The sequence below is a fragment of the Clupea harengus genome, chromosome 8 (assembly GCF_900700415.2).
Source record: "Clupea harengus chromosome 8, Ch_v2.0.2, whole genome shotgun sequence".
NCBI classification, from domain to species: Eukaryota; Metazoa; Chordata; class Actinopteri; order Clupeiformes; family Clupeidae; genus Clupea; species Clupea harengus.
Window position 1 is genome coordinate 27,448,656 of NC_045159.1, and position 25,831 is coordinate 27,474,486.

Here is a 25,831-nt window from a genome sequence, read left to right on the forward strand (position 1 = left end):
GTACAAATATGCATGTCAGAATGTTGTGTGGCTACGTAGTCCAGAACCTTTCTGCAAAAGATTATATAGAATCACTTGAGGTCTTACTGTTTGACTAAATGCGCCTCATTTGTTTTTCAGTGCATTTCAAATATTAATTAATACTGTTATACAATAATTGGTCTGATGTATTTGCTATTGAAATGAGCGATAATGTTAAAATGTGTTTGTTGAGGTGATAGATTATGTGTCCATAAAAGTTTGCAGTCTTCTTGTTACATTGGAATTGAATTAATCATGTCTTTCTCTTTTTCTTTCTTTCGCAGTTCTCCAGCGGGTGTTAGAAGGTAAGACCTGTGTTATGTCTTCGTTGGGGTTTAGTTGCTGTATACAAAGTAGGCAAAGGGCATGGCAACAAGCACTACCACTTGCCCCAGACACAACTGCCTCTCTGCCAGCTATTGGTTGTAGGTTGTAGGTGTGTGCGTGTGCGTGTGCGTGTGCGTGTGCGTGTGCGTGTGCGTGTGCGTGTGCGTGTGTGTGTGTGTGTGCGCAAGCGTGTGCGTGTGTGTGTGTGTGTGTGTGTGTGTGCGTGTGTGGACATGTCTGAAGATATGTTTCAAAGTTCTATCTCTATGTCTAATCTATGGATGTGGAGGCTCAGAGTGGGGTGTTCTCCTGGCGTGAGTGGCTGAGTGGCGGAACTGTGTCTCCGCACGTGAGTACCGGGACTGTGGCAGAGCGAGATGGGGCGGCTCAGAGTGGTGTGTTCTCCTGGCGTGAGCGCCGGAGCTGTGTCTCCGCACGTGAGTACCGGGGCTGTGGCAGAGCGAGATGGGGCGGCTCAGAGTGGTGTGTTCTCCTGGCGTGAGCGCCGGAGCTGTGTCTCCGCACGTGAGTACCGGGACTGTGGCAGAGCGAGATGGGGAGGCTCAGCTCCCCGAATCAGAACTGATTGAGCTGCAGCGTGGAGGGCCACAGGCTCTGGGATCCAGCTCTGCGGCTTAGGAAAGGGGGGGGGGGATGGGGGGATGGGGGGGGGGGGGGGGGGGGATGGGGGGAGCCGTTTCCGAATTAGACTGAATAAGTGTAACCGTAGCTGGGATTAAGGCAGCTGGCACAGCCGCTGCAAAGCCTCCATGCCATCCAGCACGCTGCTTGTGGCGAGATCATTTGGGGCCTTGCAGTCGGAAGCTGCACGGTGCTTTCGCATGACTCCCCCGAAGGGCAAGGCTTTGACACCTCCTAATGTCTTGGCAGAAGTACAAGTGTTAGAACAGGCCCAGACTGAAGCTCAAATTGAACCGATCTGCTTCTTCCCGTTTTTAATTTTCGCCATAATTGCAGGAAGGCCTATCTTTGTCATCTATCTTTGTTTTGGAAAGAAAGCACCCTAATTTGCATGATAATATAGCGTTTGTTTGCACGCTATCTGGATGATAAAGCTTTTAATCTCAGTCATCAGAGCTCAGGGTGCTTTCAGGACCATTTTAGCCACATTAGGCGGGGTTCTGGAAATAATGTTTTTTCTCCCTTGGAACAGGTGTGATCTATTGATATCTCATTAGCTCTGTTGTTTTTCCATATTTGTCCTGTGACAAAAAATGTATGTTCAGTCTTTTTTTCTCTGACACAGCTTTGTGAAAACTCCCCAATTTGTACTACCCCCCCCCCTGCTGATTTTATCCAGATCTATGCTTGTCTGTTGCCCAATTGTCTGTCTGTTGCTGACTAAGGTCTTGCTTTCAGAGTGCCTGCTTTTAAACCCAGCCTTTAATCGCCACCCGTTTCCTCTGTCAGAAGCCAGCCAGCAAGCTAGCTCAGACTCTGCTAACATCAAAAGGCACTCTCTTTGAGGATACATGCGGGAGAGAGAAAGCATTGGAGTCCTTACTGGATTAAAGCCTTCAAAGCATGTCAGTGTTTCCCTTCCATAGCAGAATCATCCAGGAAAACAAAGATGACACTTATTCAAGGCAACCCCTTCTTTTTTCTTTTCCTCCATGTAATATGACATCTGACAGCAAGTCCTCAGTGGTACCCAAAGTGCAACGCTGCAATCGCAACCTAAAACCCCCCCACTGCAACACAATAGAATAGAGTATTACAAGATTACAGGGTGGGCTCACAAAGGAGATCAGGTAGGCATGAAAATGTTTACAAGATGCTTGGGATTTCACACATAATTGGAAACAACTTGTAAAATGTATATAGTATTTTTAAGTGGTAGCACATATAAACACTTTAAAAAATGATCCTGACTCGGCCAGGTAACTCCAGTGGGGCACAGTGAGTGAGTGGCTGCTTGTACCAAATTCAGGAAGAATATAGCTACATATAAGGCAGAGTATAGAATATTATTATATTATAAGCACCTCCAAAATGATCCTGACTCAGCCAGGCTAGTCCGGTGGGGCTGGTGGCACCAAGTTCAGGAAGAATATTATTTATTGTTTCTGTCATTTTCTGTAAACACACTGCATGTTCCCAGTGGCCATTTGTTATTCTATTCTTACAGCTCCTGGTCCTTGTCGTTGCTAAGGGTCACACCCGACTATAAGGCTGATTCAGGACTGAAACTTTGCTGAGAGTTGGTGCACACAAGGACACCAGTACAGATTTCACTTTTCAGTCTTTCAGTCTTACCTAATGAGTTGCTCCTAAAGAACAGACTGCACATACAATGGCAATCTTGTCAGTGCTGACTCTAAACGCGGTGTGTTAAATATCTCTTGAAAAATCATAATACATTGCAGACATCACAAACACTGCCATGTCTGATACTGAAGAGTAAACCTGTGCAAAAGGGCAACTAATAGGCCCCCTTTTAAAGGCTGGATCTGTATTCATACATAGCAGTTTCTCCGCCTCTGTGGAAAATCTCCTCTTTTTGCTGACTTCAACATTAATGCCCGTGTCATGCTGAGCGCAGTGCGCCGGATCCCCACAGTAAATGCAAGTCGTTTCACATCCTGGGAAGTGAAATGTTGAAGTCTGCGCAGTGCATTGCAGCAGAGAGCTCAACCTCTGGGAATATGACGATCGTCAGTGCCCTGTGTCATCCCGGGAATGACCCCAGCCCCCTCCTTACGCATATCAGTCCTACAGCCATCAGTCGCCCCCACTCCCCCCCACCACCCCAACCTCTGACCTTGGCGTAGTCTCGGCTCAAAATGATCTCCTTTAGGAGTTTCAAAGGGACTCGGAGTCAGGGCGTGGGCAACCCTACTCAGCATTTTAATGAAGTCCCGCGTCGGCTGTGTAGGGCTGTGCTGCTGTAGTCTGCTTTTGCCTGCGTACACGGGCGCCGGTATTCATAAGATAAGTTTCCCAGTCAAACTGCATTATTTAGAGATAGCCACAAGCGTGTTTGAAGAATGAGTGGCTCGGTATAATAAATGTTTTAGTTTTTAAACATAACCACAAATCATCACACGACCAAAATATGTCTGGGCTAAAAAAAATATATATATATATATATTATTTGCAATTTGTCTTTGACTAAAGCTTCATGAGGTAACTGAGAAATGTAAATAACGTGAGGCGACGTCAAACACAAAAACGAGTCCTACATCGTAGCTGAGTTGTTTTTAGTGGATTTCCATCAGACCTCAAGATTGGTCTCATGATATCAGAGACACATTTCCGCCTGGGTTGAAGTGCCACGGCAGCGCCACACATGGAGCAGGGTGGAGATGCTCAGCAGACGGGCGAGGGCTCCACCTATGAGATGTTCGCGTTTGTTCCCCCATCAGTTTGAGCCGTATGTAGTGTGTGAAGGAGAAAATCAATGCCACCGCTGGGCACTCTGGAGGCCCGGCGCTCTGCACTGGCCCTAGGCTCTGCACTGCTTGGCTGACACATAAAGGCTCTCTTTCTCTTAGCCTTGCATTTATTACTGGTGGGTTTTTCATGCAGGATCCCTCCCATGTATTGTCAGATAAGGACAATGCTGGGCTAAGCGCGGCCTCGTTCAGCTGGCTCACTGAGAGGGCGGTGATAGCCCAGCTGCAGTTTGAAAGCCGTGCAATTCAGGTATTAAATAATATATGTATTAAAGATATAGGTAAGCCAAAAAATGTGATGAAGAGAGAAAAAAAAATCTTTTTCAGCAAAATTCAGTTTCACTTCGAATGAAAGATGCTGACTGTGTATACTAATATACTAGTGTATACCAGTATAGTGTATACTAATATGGATGATATGTAGTATGTACTTCTGTGACTGATGTATATACTTCTGTGACAATATATTGGACTATAGAAATGCCTGTACAAATCTTGGAGATTATATTTGCTGATGTATGTGTTATATGAAGGCATATCGTATTATATGTATATGTGTTTTACAATTGTTTGTATTACCATGTAAGATGCTCCATTATATTTCATGATATCAGTTTATATACAGTAGTTATTGTATTACCATCTAAGATGCTCCATTATATTTCATGATATCAGTTTATATACAGTAGTTATTGTATTACCATGTAAGATGCTCCATTATATTTCATGATATCAGTTTATATACAGTAGTTATTGTATTTGCAGCACACATGTCAGTCTTCAGTCACTGTGGTCTGTTAAGTCAGTCAAAACGAACTGCTTGGCCTCATCTGTAGTGTTTATTGTTAAAGTTTTTGACTGCTTATTTATTGAGAAGAACATGCATGTGTTGCAAGTAGCTGTTCATTGAGCTGCTGCATTAAGCTATGCAAATCCTTTAAACAAATTCATGTTGGTGCCCTTTTTCCTGGCATGGTATAAAGGACAAATGAAAAAAAAAGCCTGTAATGCCTCTAAGCCAGGGGTCAGTTGCTGAGAAATACAACTGGTCATTCCCATAATAGCTCGCATTAAAACCACTAGGATATGTCTATTATGCTATACATACTGATATATTCTTCTCATTAAAACCCACTTACACAGACAATTATTGTATCAAATATTCATGTAGAGCTGCATACCACACACACACACACACACACACACATGATCGAGTGAGTGAGGAGAACATGGCGGAGGGGGTGCAGGAGTGTGGAGGAGAGGGGAGGGGAGAGCTTGCTGTAGAGGAAACGTCACGCTAGGGGAGACACCCGAGCCAGTTGCTATGCCAACACAGCCCGGCTGCAGCATTTCAATTCAGACGTCCGCAGCAGGACGGCAGGCGTCAGGCGGTTCTCTGGAGTGGAAGTCCAGTCTTTCATCTGCCAATGTTTATAAAGAAAATGCATTACATTATTAGTGGCAATTGGTGGCATGGCATCACATCTAATTAGCCGTGTGTCCAGCTATTTGTTTCAGACCGTCAGGTGAGCTGGCTGAAGACAGTATTGTTACCACGACGGACGCAGCACATGTCCCTGTTTCGCATCTCGAGGGCTCCACAACATCAGGCTTCGTGTACATATGTGTGCACAAGCAAGGGAAGAGTCTGTGTTCAATGTGTGGATTTCACATGCCTTGCTTTTGATGACGCAGTAACAGTGGCCCGCTTAAGCTTTTTGATGTAATCACACTCTGTTCTTGCATCAGGACCAACGCCTGAAGCTGATGGGTTTGGAAATGGACTTGGGTGCGGAGCTTGATTACTTTTCTGAAGGAGAGAGCTAGGCATTAGCACCCTTGAATTTAATAAAACCATAAAAGCAAAGTACCCCATCAGAGGGAGCCCCTATAACTTATATATGCCTTTATCTCTAAAAGTGTGAAAACCTCATAAATTGTGTACTGCCGTACATCTTCCCAGAAAATGTAGCCCTATAAATCTAGGTGCTGTCTCTGTTGAATTTGCCTTGCAATGACATAATTGTCCATGGGTCTTGTGATGACCTTGCGACTGTAAAGATTATCTGTAAAGTGATATAGCCTCCATCATAGTCTAATTCAGATTAAATACATTTCGATATAGGCTACAAACACACAGCTGTGGTGATAAGAATAGGTATCACCTGATAAATACGTTAATGCCTTTTTTAGGTTGTATAGCCTTTTTCACTCTGGCAGGGGGACTGCCAATGGAAACTAGCCTTTTGGCTATAATTGGGTGCATTTACATTTTAATGTTCATGAATGTACACTGTCTCTCTTGATCAAATAAACAAATTGATTGATTGATAAACCTGTAAAGCTTTGATCTCACTGAGATCCAGAGAGAGAGAGAGAGAGGGAGCAAGCTATCCTACACTTAGACATGTATGCATTTATATTTCAATTTTTTTGGGATAGGATGTTTCTCTGTAATTTAGATCTCCTTATTTGTATTGTTTTTGTGGTCAGTTTATACAGATTTACCTACGATTTTAAGATTGACTCTCTATTTTGACCAGGAGCACTATTCTAAAATACTAATATTCACACTGTTCCATCTATGCCAATGGTTCCTTTCCAAATCCTTCAGCTATTAGTTCTTCTTTAAGCCAAGAGATCCAGATTCTATTCCAACTATTAGTTCTTCTTCAAGCCAAGAGATCCAATTTCTATTCCATTCACATTTTCTTTTACATTATATCTGATCTGATATAGTATTGGATTATGCAAAATTTACGATCCAGACTAAAGGTGATAAAAGTGAGAAAAGACTTGAGGCATTTGATAATGTGAAAATATCCTAAAAAATATCATACAAGGTAAAATAGATAACCATTCAATATCCTTATTGAATCTTCGTGATATATATATCACTGCATCTTGTATAATACTGCCTAAATAAGCCCCTACACGTTGCTGTAACGCCATAGCAATATTGTAATCTGCTCTTTTCTACCTTCTCAAAAAGATTTGTATGCTCATGCAGTCAAGGTCTAGCGCAGACTTTCTTAGTTTTTCTTCTTCTTTGTGGCAGCGTCTGTGCGCCATGATTTGGTATGGGTTGAGCCACTTTCTTCCCAAGTGTTTTGCTATCTCTCTAATAGAACTCATTATTTCCCAATGCATTAAAAGTGGCTCCGTCATTTTCAAGGAATCACACTGATAGGGGGGAGACGATGACGATAGCGTCTGGCACCATCTCCTTGCCCACTGTTTACCCAAATCAAATGCATGTGTAATGAGGATTTTCACCAACCTTGGTCTGTTTAATTCAGTGGTTGTTTGCCACCCGATAGCATTATAGGAAGACTGATGAGATCCTATTTTCATACAGTGTAGCTTATGCAGTTAATATAAATGCTGTGTTTTTTTTTTGTGTTTGTGTGACAGAGTGAGTGTTCTGTATGCTTTTTGTGTGTAGGAAATTCATGGTCCACTTGGAATAATCAGATACTTTGTGAAACAGCTCAATTTGTGGAAAATGGTGCATTGGTTTTATTAGAAGAGCAACTGACAGCTGTACTAAATTCACTGTCAGGCGTTATTCAACTAGTCATACAAAACACACTCACTTGATTTTAAAATGGTCACCATATTCAGTCATTTTTGCACATTGTGAAATGGCCAAGACTCTCAATGTCCACCACTGGATGCAAACAGTTTGTAAGAAAGCACAAATTGAAAGTTTCAAATAGAATGTCAGCCATTTTAGAGAACAGATAACGCCACACTGATCTTAATGGCAAACCAACAAAACAACAACCTACCTGTTAACACTGTTTCCGAGGTAACCAAATAAGACCTACGAATGTTCATATTTAAAACATCTGATGTATTAATCAAATCAATAACTAAATTATCTACTATCATTACCTTTTCTTTAAAACACTGCCAAGAAATGAATACTGAGACAGGGTGACCAATTTTGATTTAAGCACGGTTGCTAATACAGTTTTCAAGCTGTAAGGTATTTTGACTCATTTTAGTTTTTTTTCTAACACACTGTCACCACATGAAGAAATTCACACGACAGAACCAAATGACTTGGTTGGAGGCAATGTGTGATGATTTAGGTATGCATTTCTCCAGGTACTACCTGTCACTCCGAAGCATATTTCCTGTACGTTACCTCAGTGTTTTAGCGCCGGTGCAAAACTAAATGTGCCTCAGTTCTTTTAAGTGAAAAATGATTGGTAATGTGATTTTTGTGCAATAAGATGCTCCTTTAACTACATGCAGTTCAATGTTCCTGTAATTAGCTTCAGGTTAGTTCTTGGAGCGTGGTTTTCTCGTCTGCCTTCGAATGGGTTTCCTCTGTGCAGTGCTTACAGCCAGTCTGTTTGTTTATTCAGTGCTTCTCTGCTCATCTAGGTCATTGCAGACGCTTGTTTATGAGATCACTTCTCTCTCTTCATGGAGTTTTACTTTATAGATTGTTGTGCAGCTATTTACTAGTCACATGAATTAGTGCTATTATATGTATACCTTGTGTGGTCATGTTTTAATATGGGTAATGTTTGTAAGTTAATGTTATTAGTGTTCTGGCTGAGGAGAAACAGGTGAAATGCAAAGCGTGTTTTGTAGCCTATGATTTGTGCTCTGAGTGTTGTGCTGCCAAAATTCCTCCTTAGTTTTTTTTTTTTCGAGTTCTTCTTTCGCAGACGAAAATAAAACTGTGGCATATGGTCTGTTTGTGAGGACTAAATATATGCTACACAGATTGAAAACAATCTGCCTTGTGTGCTTAGTGTCTTTAAGACTCATTTAGTTGGCAATCAGGGGCTGAAGCTTGTGTCTTGTGTAGGCCCTCCACGGCTTGGGGTGAGTTTGCGGCTAAGCTGCAGTGTAGTCACTGGAGAACCGCGGAGAGCTGCCTGTCAAACCTAAATATATATATGTGTGTTCCATTAGGAAAAAAAAGCATTAGTGTGAGCAAGTGCCTTTGGGGCCTTGTGCCAGCCAAAATGCTTTTTTTCCTTCCCCCCCCCTTCCTCTCACTCAAGAGGTGTGTGTTTCTTTTAGTTCCCCTTCCGTTTTTTGGTTTTGATTTTGAATTTGGCATCCATGTCTGCCTCAGGATGTCTGTCACAAACCTCAGCCAAACGTTGTGACAATGCTTTCGTTTTTCTTCCCGTGCCTTTCTTGTGACCCTGTTTTTTCCTTTCCTTTTTCCTGTTTTTTTCCCTCAAGGTCTGGCGCACCTGAAGTTACCGAGCCGAGGTATGGGGCCTGTTTTTTGTTTTTCTTTGTTTTGTTATTTTTTTCTCTCTCTCTCTTTTTTTTTTCTTTCTTTTTCCCTAAATCCCCTTTGCATAACCCAATTATTCCAACCATTTCTTCCACAATGAGATGTTGTTCACCTGCTCCCTGTTCTCCACCTGTCCTCCTCCGTCTTCTTGTCCTTTCTGTTTTGGTTCCCCTCATTTCCTGCTACTTGTGTGCTCCTCCCCATGTCTGCGTCCCCCCCCTGTCCTGTGCACTGGCCAGCGCCCGGATCCGCAGCCTTGATCTCTGCAGCCTCTGCTGAAGGTAAAGCTCTTATGATCCTATTGTGCCCGTTTGGTTTGGTCTGCTTGCCATGCTTTGCAGAGCAGAAAACAATGTAGGCCTAACTGGCACACGCACACAGGTAAATGGCTGGTTTGCGGTTCTGTGGTTCTAGTAAACACACATCAGAATGGTCAGGATTCTTTATTTATTTCTTTCTTTATTTTTCTTCTCTGAAGCAGTTTTTGGAAGGCCTTAGCCATGTTAGGGGTTCTTGCTGTTCCACTGTAATGTAGCATCAATTGTTGGTATATGGTGAAAGGTTGTGTGGTGTTTACAGACTCTCATGACCCTTATCATGATATTATTAAAAATGTTTCATAGCTTGTTTTTTTCCCCCCAATCTAACATGACAGTGTGTACATAAGAATATTTTTTTTTTTAGATTTTGTGCTGTTCATCATTCTAGCTTGAATGCCATTCAATCTGTTTTGCCTTCACTTGTTTAATGACATCCAAATGAGAATGGAAAGTCTGAGATGAAAGAGAACGGGGCATTCAGCTTGATATCAGTGATCACACAAGGTGTCAGGAAGCTCTGCGCATCTCCTCCTTTCTATCAGCGGGAATCGAAAAATATACGAGATACGCCATGTGTAGGCCAAGATGAAACGGGAAAAAAAATAGGCGGAAATGGGTTTGAAAGATAGACAGACATACACAGATGGTTTATTTATTCATCTATTTATTTTGCTAAGATTATCTTGCCAGATACTATGAATACATCCAGCCATTAAGATATATATATAGTTCATATTCATGCTCCACCCACAGCAACTCAGTAGGGCTAGCGCATGTGTCTGTGGGTAGTGTTAGCCTTTACCTCATGTTGCACCACAGTAGCACAGTCGTGTATAGCCACTGTTTAAATAGTTTATTCATTCATAAGAATGTTAAGAAACGAAACTAAGCCAAGTACTGCGTGCTTTTCTGTCCAAGTGTTAATCATTTCAGACAGTTTTACCAGTTAGTTAATAAACACTCTTTTGAAATATCCTTTTGAAATATATGTACCCTGAACCTAATCATAAAGTCTCTCATAAACATAGGTACAGTACTACTACTTACCCCAGTGATAATTCATTAATTTATTATAAACATAAACATATGTACAGTGATAATTCATTAGTCTCATTAGTCAACCTATATCTGTGCATTCACATGCTTGTTCATCATTTACTTTTTATCATTCAAAAATGTGGAACAACATATGCAAAATAGAAGAAAATAGAATCTAAAAATGTGGGTAGGAGAGGTTCGCATTTGGTCACTTGATTTAATTTGGCCCCATGAAATGAATTTAAAACAAGAGATCATGTTTTGGTTCTTTTGAAGCAATGATTCCATCTGTGAAGCTAAAAATAAAGAGTTGTGACACTCAGACATCCATACATCCACCCACTAAAGGCCCAGCTGTCTGTCAGTCAAACTATTCATTTGCAGATTTAACATATCATTACCACACACCATTAAAAGTGCACAAATAGCTTGTTCTGGCATACAGGAGACAGCTAGCCAAGGGATTATATGGAGGCATGTACGCTGTTTGAATCCCATCCAAAACATGCATGATTTATGTACCAAGACTAATGACTGTATATGGCGTGTGGACTGCGTGGATGTATATAAATGTGGATGTCTTTTTAATTACCAAAACAGTGCAGAAAACATTTCCACTGCACAATTAGTTCTATGATAAAGCCATCTAATAACTATCATGTATTTCAGTTATTCATATTATGTTAATTTGATGGCCTGCTCCTCAGAAGACCAGTTAGGCTTAAACGCTATCAAGCATCAAATTATCGACAGAAACTCAGAGCACATTTATAAATTGTAAAAAAAACTAAAAAAAAAAAAAAAAAACTTATAAGCAACCTTAGAAGTTACACCTTTTGAATGTATGATCATTGGAATGTCCACATCAGAGTCCTACACAAAGACACATGGTGATCTGACCTCTTAGTTTTTCTAATAGTTAGTAACATTAAACTTATGTGACAAGGGGGATATTCTTAGGTCACATGCCCAGGAATAATTGTGAGTACCTTCCTTCTCTGTAGACAGGTGATGCTATGAAGGATACCAACTAAGGGATGTCAAAATTGAAGTATTATTCAGTATTTAGGCTACATTCCTTTAAGAAATTAAAAACACTATCTGTGGTAAGAAAATATATCATTATTGTCATTAAAACAAGTTTGGATATAATGAGTATTTTGTAGAATGGTAAAATGGTAAAATATGGCAACAACATGCAAATATGTAACTGATTTGTGTCCGTGCAACTTATTGGAATGTACTAGGCTTACATAGCAATGATATACTGTTGTATATATTTACAACTTTTGATAATATTTTGACATAAAAAAGCATTTATACTTGTATTTCAAATTTCAGACCAGTTATCAGTTTGCAAATAATCTGTGAAATATGGTCCAGATAATACGGCTATTGGAACTGTGAGCTGTATTTTGTGTTCACTAAATATTCAGCTCAAACATGCTGTTAAAAGATGCCTGCATCATTTTTGCATGGGAGAGTGAAAGAGAATAGGACAGTGTGAGCTCTTCCACCAGAGAAGAGTGAGGACGAGCTGGCAGGCAGTAATGAGGAGAACGACGTTGGGATGTGTAGTGGATGGAGGAAGCAGTCCCCTGACCTGGCTCTTTGGCTGCAGTTTTATCACCTCGTAGACCTGGGTTCGAGGCCGGGTGGGGTGACTGCTCTCTCGCTTCACTACATGTTTAAGAAGTGGGATGGCTTGCCACGGGCCACCAGGGGCGTGCTGTCAGAGGTGTGTGACTGTACGAGTGACCCCCATGATAGGCTGACCTTTGTGTGACCGACCCCAGAGAGGGATGAAGCACTAGTGTGTGGGGCACCCTGCGATAGGAGAGCTATGGTAGGGGCATGTGTGAGAGACGCCTGTGTGTCCCTGTGTGTGTGAAGGGCATGGGCGTGCTTCCCAAAGGGGAGGGCTGTGACCGTGTGGCGTCTTTACGGAAGGGATAATGTATAGTCCGCCGGTCAGCATCGGAAAATAAATACCAACGGGACTAACAGAACCCTGACTGCACGCTTAATGTACGGTTACTTGCCAAAGCGATTAAACACATTCTCTCAAAATATCTCTTTTTAATGATTTTGTTGCCGTTTCATGACATCCACTAAGAAAAATGTGTTCTTTGCTCAAATATAACTTTTGCTATTACCCGCCGACTTCAAGTTACAATGAATTTCTGTTACGTTTAGTGAACGGACTACTAATTATATGAAAGATGTAAATTAGAAGCATAAAACCCATTGTCAAGGGCAGCAGTCTTTCATTTTTTGCAGCAGTCATTATAAAGAAATATCAGACCTCCAAACGCTGGGGTGGCTCATTCAAATCAATGGAGCTTTGTGCAACATTCTGAGGAGCCGTATAAGAAGGCTGAGTATGCACTCTGACTGCCATAGTATCCCAGAAACATTTGAAATACAAGTGAAAACAGACAGGAATTACATCTAAATGATGGCAATATTCAAAACTCAAATGTAAGAAAAGTATTTTAAGAAAAGGCTCTCACTGCAGTTTCCAAATGTCCATGATATATGTTGTACACCAATGGAAGACTCCATGACATATTTACTTTTAAAGGACAAATCAATATTTTTCAACACAAAAAAAACCCTTTGAAGTGTGTGTGTGTGTGTGTGTGTGTGTGTGTGTGTGTGTGTGTGTGTGTGTGTGTGTGTGTGTGTTTGTGTGTGTGTGAGTGTGTGTGTGAGTGTGTGTGTGTTTGTGTGTGTGTGTGTGTGTGTGTGTGTTTGTGTGTGTGTGTGTGTGTGTGTGTGTGTTTGTGTGTGTGTGTTTGTGTGTGTGTGTGTGAGTGTGTTTGTGTGTGTGTGTGAGTGTGTGTGTGTGTGTGTGTGTGTGTGTGTGTGTGTGTGTGTGTGAGAGAGACATTTATTATGATTGTTATGATTTCTTCAGATGATTTGTTATGCTTCTCAACTGTGGACTACACAATGTGTGTGAAGACCACACAATGTGAAGAGCCTAATGACACCTAATCATGCTCAGAGGAAAAGTGATTGTCCTTTGTGTCACGTTCATGAAAGAAAAGAGCGCAATATCTAACTCTAATGTGTTCTCTTCCTAACATTTTTATTTTTTCATTTATTTTCATGATTTATTTTCCAATTCTATTTTCATAGGAATACATTGTTTTCGATTATCTCTGTTTGACTTAAATGCAGCTCCCTGAGTGTTATTAAATGCAATGGTGCGCACTGCCTTTGGGAGAGCCCATACCAAACAGCATAAATACACCAGGGTCGTGATATTGACTGGTAATGCCAGCCTAGCCAAGAGACTGGAAATATGGTCCTACACTGATGGTAAGGCCTAGCAAAAGAGTTTCGTTTCTTGGCTCAGGAAAAGTGCTTGGCTAAAGTTCAGCATCCTCATTTACTCCTGTTGGCGTTTTGTTATATAGAATACGGTCTTCTGTGGATAGATCCATAGATATGGATATCCTTCCAATTATATGCTTGTGTCTTATAGCTAGAGAGACTGTTCCACTGCACTGTCTGAAAATCAATCTGTAAAGGAATGGTTCTTATGTAATCCCTACAACACAAAAAAAGGGCAGCACATTTTGGATAGTTATTTGGTATGAAAGTATGTCTGTCTAGTATTCCCTTATTATTTTGTATTGAAAACATGTTTAAAATGATTGAAGATTTCTCCTGACCAAAAGACACTTACAGAAGTGAAATCTGATCCTATAATTTGTACTAACCTGTCTTCTTCGTTTTGGTCCCTGTCCTTGGCAATGTGCCCCAAGGCAGCAAGTGATATACCATTACTTATTGATGGCTGCAAACAATAGAATATCCTTCCTCTACAGTCTGAAATCCCGAGAATATACAGTATTTATGCATCTGATCAATCCGGTCATAGAACTCACAGAATATACAGTATTTATGCATCTGGTCAATCCGGTCATAGAACTCACAGAATATACAGTATTTATGCATCTGGTCAATCCGGTCATAGAACTCACAGAATATACAGTATTTATGCATCTGGTCAATCCGGTCATAGAACTCACAGAATATACAGTATTTATGCATCTGGTCAATCCGGCCATAGAACTCACAAAATATACAGTATTTATGCATCTGGTCAATCCGGCCATAGAACTCTGGTCCAAAAAATCGAATCAATCAGAAACTGGTATGCGATTTGTGCAATATTATGAAAAGTACTACTATTACAAATGTACTACTTTTGTTTTGCAAAGTTGCTCACAATAGTGGGTCATTGTCTTAACATTTAAGAATGTATAGGTAAAATTGAACTGTGGTATAATGACAATAATGCACCTGTGGGTTGGGTTATATCATGGCCTTCTGCCATGGCACACCTGTGAAAACGTTGCATAGTATAGCAGTCTCTCATTACTTCATCATGAGAAGATGAGAGATGAAGAGTCTCATGTATTAGTCCATCATATTAGAGGAACTACCCCCCATTCTTAGTCAAATCATGTAGAATCATGCTTAAAACATTACATAATTACACTATATCATCAGATAGATTTAATGACCTTAATAAGAGCCGTTGTTGCATTGCAGCCATACTTGTGTGCTTAAAGGAATAATACGGAGTTGTTGTTCCTGCAGAATACAAAGTCATAGACCTGCAGGCAGGATGGAATCCTGGAACAATTAAAAAACAGTGATTCTCAGTGCCACCATATGCTGCATGGGGCCTCTTGGCAGTTTTATCCACATATAAGTTTACATTCGTTTCTGACCCATACATTCAAGTTCAATAGATCACATTAGAATGTCAAGCTACCTGATGTTTGCTGGTATTTCAGCATTCTGAAGGAGTTGTAATGTGTGGTCTGGTTCTGTGCATGTTAATTCTGTGTACGCTTCATTTCGCCTGAATAACTATGTGCTCTCTTGTTCTCAACAGGTGATGGACATACAGGTAAGACTACTGATTTTTCTCCCTTGCTAATCTCATTTCACATCCGTTACTCTTGCTGGATATGTAAAAATGAGACTGTACAAACTGTACTGTATTTTTTGGCAGTAAGGGCGTATTTGTTTGTGTGATTGTTGTTAAATGTGTAGCATCAGACTCATTCAAATAAAATCAATTTAGCTCAATGTAAGAGAGCTTAAAGTTCCCCCAGTTTCCATAGAGTTAGTCATTTGAGTGATTTTGACAGTGGCTAGATAAGCACAGGCTGTGTACCGAAATCCGCCCTTCAGGCACTTATAACCCTTTGCAGCGCAGGTCAGCTCAACTCTGATTCAGATGGAAATCAGGCAACGAGGACCTAACCCAGGTTGACCTTTGACCCAGGACACAGAGTTATGATCTTAACGAGGACCTAACCCAGGTTGACCTCGGACAAGACACACAGTTATGATCTTACTCTGAGGTGTTTCAGGCAAATAGTCAAAAAGACACTTTATTTTCTCCCAGCAGTTTTGACAGACAGCCATTGATTTCTAACAATGCTAAGTACATTTATATGTGACTGTGATACTCCAGTACACCGCAGACACTTTGCTTTATAGTTAAACATAATTTCTTGCCATTACACATGACTACTTGGCTGAATTCATATTAATTATATACCATTTAAGCCATTTAATCCATTATATCATACATTATGCATTAAGTAATACTTGCTGTGCATGACTGCCAATGTAGTTCGGCGTATGACACAAGAACAGTGACAAATGCTGTAGTTTAGATTGACACAGGTGCCTGGGTGGCATTGAGGAATGATCTGGGCACCTGGATTGTAATGTCATGAGCTAATTTTAGACCTCGCTCTACTAAGAGGCCAGGAAAACATTTGCTTTAGCCATATGGGATATTGCCAGCCCGCTGTGTCTTTATTTAAGAAGATGGATCTCTTCTCTTTGCCCCACCTCCTATCATTATCAACCAGCTGAAATATCTGTACATTCTTGAGACTAGGTGACTTATGGTATGATAGTGCCTCTAAGTCAATCGGCTTTTTAAATTAACATTTTAAGGGATTAAACTAAGACCTGTACTGCATATTACAACTATTAGTAATGTCACTTCTCCTGAGCCTACGCCTGCCTGTTGTCCTACCAGAGGAAACTGATATTTCATTAATGTTGTGACATCTATCTATCTGAGATCCAATGTACAGTTTGATTCAAAACTGACCATGGGGTTCGCAAGGTCATTTGGCTTTCATATGAAGTACTGAAAAAACAGCACACAAAGTGTATCTCCCTCGTGAGTGTTTTGAGGACCTGATGAAGGTCTGAGAACGTCAAAAAATTTAAAACACAATAAAGTACTTTTTGGATTCACATTGTCCTGCATCTGGGATAGGCATATCAACCTGTTTTTTTAATGTTTTTAAGAACCTAAACTGCCTATAATGTATTGGAATAACAGATTATTAGACAGTTATACTGCATGTTAGGTTAATCACTGAAATCTTCTGGAATGTTTTGGGTGGGAAAAGGTACAGGGTTTCTCTCCTTACTTTGCAGAGAGACACATTTGTTAGTGAAAGGAGCACGGGTGAAGTCATCAGACGGGGGAAGGGCATTATCGTCGTTCAGCTCATCTGGAATAATGAAAAGAGAGTTTTGTTTTTTAATTAAGCTTGGGCCGTGGGCCATGATTAGAGCACTAGTCATTAATCACCCCAAGTTCCATTCAAGTTGCTGGGCCAGTGGTGCCCGAGAAGAGAAGGGGCTCTGCAGTATGCTGGACTCATGCTGGGGCTTTTTTTTAGGGGATACAACACAGGGGTCTCTCTTGTACCAGAGGTTTGAGCGTTCTTAATGATCCTCACATTAGAGTATAGCCAGAGTTATATTTTATGAAAAAAATCTTAGTGGTATCTTATTGTTCTGCTATATGACACACTGCATCAGCTTCTGAAATTAGCTGATGGATTTCCAATATCTGATGGCGGATTTCTGGAAGGTGAAACGGAACCGTTTGAAGGCCTCTGTTAAACTTGTTCTCTAGCAGTTGGGGTGGGAATTCTACTTCTTTGAATGCTTTAAGGATTCTAAATTCCACCACACTTACAGTATGCCTGTTATACCCCCTCTCCACAGAGACATTAGCGCACTCGACAGTGACTCATGATATGGCCTTTATGCCCATATGCTCAGTTAAACTACTCAAGCTGTGATCTGGAACAGCTCTGGAACTGATATCATGCATTTCCTACTGTCAACCAGGAACATGCAAATACAGATACGCCATGAAACCAGATCAGATTACTCGTCAAATCAGATTATTCAGTCAACATTTATAGTAGACATTTAACTTGCTGAAGCACACTACAGTCCTTGAATTGTTACTATACTCATATTTACTTTAGTGTCATATAGTTCCTGTACTACACAACACATCTCAAACATAGCCCACACTTACAGGCTTATCTGTACTGCTCATTCTGTCCAATGGCAATCTGTTGAGCATCTTTAGGTTATCCTCCGCATGTCACTTAGCACTTAGCACTGTGCACACCCACGGAGCAGCAGTTATGCTAATGATACTGCAACACAACAATCCATTGGCACATATGGACTGACATAAGTCAGCGTTCAACATCTGAATGCAAGCTAACTCTGACTGTTCTCGTTTACTGTGATGTTGTGTGAAGTGCTGAGGGCAATTGACCTGCTGTATGGAATACAGAGGTTATATTTGTTGTTTGTAAATCAGTTTCATTCTTCTGTCTGTATGGTGTTCTAGTTATAGCGCAACGATACAACTTACACAGCATGCTGTATAATTATCTTGCACTTGCACTTACAGATGATTGTGTGGTTGAGTGACAGGAAACCATTGCCGCCAGAGACTTGCCTGATTACTGTTAATTGCAGGTTTAGTGGCATTCAAGTAGGCCTGACTATCAAACTGAACAAAAATGATACAGTTAAAGCTGACGTCCAATTGACCTGTAGTTCACCTAATTATATATTTCAATCTGAACTCGTGGTAAAGTTGTTGGTATTGAGGTCTCTGAACTGTGAGGTCTTGACATTATATGTGACTTGAATTGCCATAGAATGTGTTTGTTTCATTGTTGTTGGTGTTTACCACGAACTTAGCTGAAGGCTACGCTTTGCCGGAATAGTCCTACGTTTTACGAGGTAGACTCTCGCTGCTCCCAAACCCAGCGGATCATATTTATGTGAAGTTTCTTGTCTTGCTGGAAGGTTAAATGTTGGTCTTGCCCACTTGCATGCAATACATGGGGTCAAGTATTATTCTTTGTTTGACTGGACTGTATTATGTGTTTGTCATAATGTCAGTTGAGTTCACTTGGCTGTGAAAGTCTCAGAAATGAACCATCCTGTTTGACTTGACTGTGTGGTGGAATTCACACTCCAAATTTGTTGTCACATTTATGTTGGCTGCGATCTTCAGCAAGCAATTAAAATCCCAGACGTATAGATGTGCAGTATAATAAAGATGCAAATATCAACAGCATACATGCATATAATTGCTGTTCATTTTGAGGCCCTCTCATGCCAGATTCACAAGCATGTATACACAGGCAAATGCCAGGAGGCTAATGACCCAGGCCTCAAACAGAGCTCATTCATAATCCTGAAAATTGTGAAATGGTTTTTTTGATGAGCTTTAAAGAGCATAGCATGTCCTTGACATGGGCATGGCATTAGAGAATTAAAGGGATGCGGGGCTGGGGTTGGCAAAACACAATGTAGTTGCAGGAATCGCCTATAAAATAGACAGTTATTAAAACTGTGCCTGCTGCTCTCCCTTGCTTTCATTTATTCCACTCTCTCTCTCTTTGTCACCCCTTTTCCACGTTTCCCTCCTCCCCTCCCCTTCTTTCCTTTTTTTTCCTTTTTCTGAAACTCTCGCTGTCTCTTTCACACACAAACACACACACACACACACACACACACACCCCCCCCCACACACACACACACACACACACACACACACACACACACCCCCCCCCACACACACACACACACACACACACACACACACATAAAGGTAAATGTGGTTGTTGTTGCTCTTGATTCCCTTTGAGATTTCACCACTTCAGAACATCATCAAAAATAAGGTAGATTCTTTGAAATGACAGCTGTCATAATGACTAGTACCTTTGACTAAATCTCCACACGTTGCAATGCATACATGATGGACATTCTAATGGGACGTCATCTCTTAAACTGTAGCTTTCCAAAAACACAGCACAGGAAACACTAGCTTTAAGTCCATGATCATTTCTTTCTCCCCCTGTAATCAACCTATTCATCTATTTCAACATCAGTCTCCATACTTTTCAAAATCAAAGTCTAAGTCGCCCAGATGGTTGTTTGTTTTCTGGTAAATATCTTATGAAGACGTCGTTAATAAAACATGATGTCTAAAGTCTGAACATTAAATGCTAGCTGTGTGCTGCCTGTGAAAACCATAGAATTATGTACCAAATCAGTCCCATGGGTTATCTTGATCAGATTTCACATTTTGGCAAAATATACCAGGAATGTTCAGCTCTATTTGATAATGGACAAGGTAATATAGATGTGTAGAAAATGTCATTTCAACTGAGCTGCTCATTTCTGTAAGACGTATCATACCTTTACTCTATTTCACAGACCAGATGAGCTGAAATGATAATCAACAGATCTGGATTTCTTTCTTATGGCTTGAGATCTTCTTAAAATGAAATGCCAGCAAAGGCCTTGAACTCTGAGTGAATCTGCGTGAGGAAATGTTTGTTTGATTAAGGCTAATCCTCTCCCCCAATCTATATTTGAGGATCTGCAATCTCTATGAGAGCCATCTATCTGAGTTGAACCAGTGGCTGAGCGTATAGATTTATTGCTCCACAATGGCAGCCGCCTCAGTTATTCTCAGGCAGAAGCTTAGGGGCATCAACCAGCTGTCCTCTCCACTCTGATCAGACACCCAATCCATTTACCACACAGCAGCCTGCACTCGGCACAACGGGACAGTTTGGAGATGTATACTCGTCTATCAAGAATGACAAATGTGATAGGTTTATATGTATTTTTTGTTCTTTACAATCTGCACAAATTAGATATCCATAACTGTAGGGTACCGAATCTGTGACGACATAGACTGTCAAGGGTCGCTCCCTTTGTGTAGATTGTGAGTTTAGTCCGTTAAGATGACCCCATGGTTCCCTTTTTTCAGTTTCAGACCTCTGTCTCTGATTATGGCCTGGAAAAGGTCTCTTATAGAACCTCGCCATACAGCGTTAGAAAATGGCTACGTATTCCCATCTGCCTCTATTAAATGCATTGGTGTCATGGAAACCATTCTGAGGATGTACAGTAACCGAGTAGAAAAATAGGGTAAAAATAACTCGGCGGTGAAGAGCAGGACAAATGGTTTAGCAATAAAGGATATTTCTAGTCTGCCATTTGTCAGTAGGAACCTTCCTTCCCCCGTCTCCTACGGTGGCTAGGTGCTCAATATCCGCTACTCTTCTTTCCCGCCTCCTAACTGCTATCATCCGAAATGCAGACAGCTCTTTCCCCCACTCAAAACTGAGCCGTGTTTCCATAAAACTCTGCTCTGCCTGCCACATGACGCACTTAGGGGGGCCAAATACATTTTCTGCCGGCAGCAAGACAGAAGTGCTGCTTAGAGAAAAGGGAAAACAGGCCTCTTGATGTGGTATACCTTCACAATCCAGTACCACTTATATTACACAGCTCCAAAAAAATATATATATTACATATTATAGATAGTAGGGCTGCAACGATAACTCCATCACCGCCATGCTGCCATACTAAGAGGTGTACCTTATCGGAGAGTGCTGCAATCCTGAGAGTGCTGCTTGTGGCTTGGTCTGTGATCTTGTCTGCATGGATCTGGATATTTCCTATCAGTTTTGAAAAGGATCATTTTTTTTTGACTCACCATTAATTGGTTGGAAAGCACAAATGAAATATGTAAATATAGCTTTCAAATGACATGTAACTATAAGTGGCTGGGTTCTTCCTTGGCCCATGCCACACCTTTCCACCAAGTTTCATGAAAATCAGGCTGATAGTTTATGTGTAATCCTGCTTAGAGACAAACAGACAAACAAACCACAGTGGAAACATAACTTCCTTGGCAGAAGTAATTAAACACGGTATTCGATATTGCCGTAAACCGTAAGGTGGCATTCTTCAAATTCCACGGTAAGGACTTTTCTATACTGCTGCAACCCTAACACCCAGGGAGCCAACTACAGTAGTGTTACTAATAACTCATTTTATCAAGCGTGTATTATCAGCTAGCTTTTGCAAACTTTACTCGTATCTGTGAGTCCAAAAATCCATTGATAACCTTTGACCTGTCATTCAGTGAGGGATTAATGGCTTTGACCTGAGATATATGCAGACCCCCGGTTGGCATCCTAAAGCAGGTTCAAAAGGGGTGTTCGGTCTGTGTCCTAGCAACCTGTCAAAGGAGAAGGACTGCTGGATTCCATCAACAGCGAGATGATATTGTGATGTAGTGGCAGTAGGCCTTGACTGAGGGTTTGGTTTCTGTGTGCGCATGTCTCATTACCTTTTTAAATCATTCCTACTTCATTCCATCCTGAAAGCCAATGAAGTCATTCCGGACCGGTATTTCCATCGGGTATTGATGTTATAGTTGATGGATGTGATGGTATTCAGCAATCAGTTTAGAAAATTATGCTTTCATTGAAGGTTTTATTGATTGCTAATTATATTGCTGCTGCGAGAATGGACAGAGAGGTGGCAAGTGAGGTCGGTCACCCTTGAAGTTGCCTTCAACTTTTAATATTGTTTTTCTCTGTGTGTAAAATGTGAGTTTAAGAATCCCTAACTTTCCTTGGAGAAATTGATTAAGGCAGGTAAAGATGTCCTTGCTTCTCTATTCTCCCGTATATGTTAAGTATTGGCAATCTACAAAGAAAAACAGCTGCTCTTGTTTTTAATGAGTGGTGGGTATTTCACTTGGGTACCAGAATGTGGTACCACTAGGACTAAGGATAAACATAGTCTACAAAGGACCATATCTATTAATGTTCCTCTTTTTTGCAGGAAAAGGCAGCGTTTATTTAAATGTACCTGTGAGAGTACAGTGATGGTGCCAACTTTTTTGCTTTTTTGCCTCATAGCATATGCATACTTGAAAAGCAAGAAAAAAAAGCCAAAACTATTTCGGAAAGGGATTGTGTGCAGCTATTTTCTGAATGCCATTCATGATGGCTGCTGGACGTGTGGGGTGTTGGACGTGTGGGGTGTTGGACGTGTGGGGTGTTGGACGTGTGGGGTGTTGGACAGGTGGGGTGTTGGATGTGTGGGGTGTTGGACGTGTGGGGTGTTGGATGTGTGGGATGTTGGATGTGTGGGGTGTTGGACGTGTGGGGTGTTGGATGTGTGGGGTGTTGGACGTGTGGGGTGTTGGACGTGTGGGGTGTTGGATGTGTGGATTGCAATTTAGCACTTTTGAAAAGCGGATGCTATTCTTAGCCGTTGGGTTCATCCGCACAAAATCTGATAAATTCATCCAAACCTGGCACCCATGTTGATTGTAATGAACATGAAATCATGTATTCGTTATTATTGCCTAAATCACTCCCTACTGCTTGGTAATTGGCAGATTCTCCTTAGTTGCTCATTTCCAGACTATTACCCTAGTGAATTTGGAGTTTGGAATACATAGCCCGGCTTTAGCTAACTTTGCAATGCACTCATCATTATGTCATATCAATTATTTAAATGCATTTTTTCCTAGCATATGCGCACATTACAATAATAATAATAATAATAAATGTAGACATTATTTCGTTCCACTTTAATTCACACACATTCAAACAAACTCTCCCTCACACGCGCTAGGCTGCTTGTGAGTAACACAAAGATGGAGTCACCCACTTACTGAAAGACTGACACAGACAGGCAAACAACAGGAAGATTATAGACTCTGTGTCTTCAGGTTGACTGGAGATACAGAATTAAAGACTCCCTTGCGGTGTCCTCAGATGTGGGGAAAGTGTTATTTAATTGGACGCTCTCAGCAGGTCAGCAGTGTGAGCACGGCTGGCCAAAGGGACTGGTCTTGATGAGAGCACTGGAAGCAGAAGGAGAGTGAGATAAAGGGGTTCATAGTGGGGAACGCACACACACACACACACACACACACACACACTTACACACACACACGCTGTGTGAGATTAATAACCTTTTCAAGATTCAATTACGCGACTCCCGTTCCATATGCACAAGTTATTATTTAGCATGTGATGTAAATATGCATCACTGTCAGAGGAGTTATTATTTAGATATTAATTCCGAGTCTTTTAGATGAGAAATTACAGGTCATTAAAAGTGGATTCACCCTCAATTTGACTCCGGCCTAGCGTGGGTCTATTCATACCACAGCTTGTGTTGTCATCAGAGCGATGGCCGGGAGACTGGCTTTCACTCGCAGGGTTTAGTCTTATTTTCATGCTCTGAAAGCTGACAGCTCCCAAACTGTCATTTCAAATAAGTAAACGTCTTTGAACTTTTAAAGTTCTTAAGCGAGTCCGCTGGCCAGCAGATCCCAGAAGCGTGCACTTTGTCAGTGTGCTGCAAGCATGTAAAACATCTGATGTTTTTTGGTGTCTTTTTTAAAAGATGCCTGATATTATTTTTGACATTTTGGTGATAGAGGCATGAAAATAGGAGCATTCTCTCTCTATATATATAATCTACATAAAATTACACATTTGAACAATTGATTTGTTCTTTGGAGATTGAAAAATAAGTCTTCCACTTTTTAAAGTAAGAAGATTATGTAATGACAACCTAATGTCTGTTCAGCATAATTTTTTAGTGAAGCTTCATTTCCTTATTACTTGAGATTATTCACATATATTCCTAATTATGTTAATTCACCTGAGGTTACCTGTCAGTGTTACTTTAGCTGCAGTGTAGATGTTGGCTGCGTTTCGGTCATGTTAGTATCATTGAGTGGGAATATGTTTCACGTGAAAAGAAAAGAACATTTCTCTGGACCTGTACACTTCTACTTCATTAGAACAACCTGGGTGCTAATATGAGATACTAGCTCTGTCATTGTCCAAGGTCAGGCCTCGTATAGCTACTATATCTGTTTAGGTGAGTCATGATTAAATAATAGACGTAGATTTCAAGCGATGGTGTGGGTCCTCCTGCTTGATGAAATATGTCATGTCTTCAAATTAATGTCATGCTCCACCAGCCAAACCAGAGACGGAGGAATACTCGTCCCATTTCAGATTCTTGTCAAGAACTTCAAGGTCACAATCATACTTGAATTTCACTGGCACCCAAATAAATAGAATGTGCTCGTCTTTGCAACAGCTCAGTGGGTTTGATCAAACATGGTGTGTTAATATCCGTGGGGATTTCTGCAGCATGTACAACAATCAGCTTTTTTTGCACTTGGATGAATTGTCTTCTTTTTCAGTGTAAATATTATCAATATGTGTTGTATTTGAAGGTGGCATTTGTCAGCCTTTATGGCACTGTTTTAACCCGAGTGTCATTTCGATACATGGCTCAAGTCAGTGTCGAGGCCATTTTCATAGATCTAGATAGATCAGTGGATAGATATATCTATCTATATATATCTATATATAAATATAGATTAATATGAGTATTTTTTTTTTTTTACATTTAACCATATTTTGCCTGTCTGTGTTTTGCCTGAGTTTTTGAGCATTTACACCTATAAGATATCCATGCTAAATATTAAATGTCACTTAGAAGCATAGAAGATAACCTAGCGTGTGTCACCCCCGAATCCACGTGGAAATTGCGATGGGGTTTGAAGTTGTCTGTCCTTGTTTTGCTCTGCCCTGTGTCAGCTCAAGAGGAATCAGTGGCGACCTTCAAGGGGAATGAGTTCTTCAGCTACGACCTCTCGCACAGCCCCATCCAGAGCGGCACGGACGAGATCACGCTGGCCTTCCGCACGCTGCAGAGAAATGGCCTCCTGCTCCACACCGGCAAATCTGTCGACTACGTTAATCTGTCTCTGAAGAGCGGGGCTGTCTACCTGGTGATAAACCTGGGCTCCGGAGCCTTCGAGGCCATGGTGTCGCCCGCCGAGGGCAAGTTCAATGACAACGCCTGGCACGAGGTCCGCGTCTCGCGCAACCTGCGGCAGGTAAGCGCATCAGTGCCACGGGCTCCTGGTTAAAAAAAATGATAAGTCAGATTCAGAGAGAGAGAGAGAGACAGAGAGAGAGAGAGAGAGAGAGAGAGAGAGAGAGAGAGAGAGAGAGAGAGAAAGAGAGAGAGGAGGATGGTGTAGATGGGATGAGGCTGTTGCTGGAATCATTTTAGGTTGCTCTGGCAGCAAGTCATATCTTTTCAAAATGACTGAATAGCCACTAACCCTATTAGCCAATGAACTTAACAACAGTAACTCCCATCAGATATGAAGACTCAACTCTGCATTCATGGCA

General features: G+C 41.1%; 1 protein-coding gene across 1 annotated transcript in view; it reads left to right on the top strand.

Annotated features, from left to right (window-relative positions):
* The window catches only part of nrxn2a (neurexin 2a), a 203,501-nt gene that overhangs the window by 40,829 nt on the left and 136,841 nt on the right, over positions 1-25,831 (top strand). Inside the window, exons 3-7 of the mRNA XM_042708599.1 lie at positions 306-326; positions 8,979-9,008; positions 9,276-9,317; positions 15,313-15,327; positions 25,229-25,530. Of these exons, the coding sequence (XP_042564533.1) occupies positions 306-326; positions 8,979-9,008; positions 9,276-9,317; positions 15,313-15,327; positions 25,229-25,530 (410 nt within the window). The remainder of the gene's footprint in view (positions 1-305; positions 327-8,978; positions 9,009-9,275; positions 9,318-15,312; positions 15,328-25,228; positions 25,531-25,831) is intronic.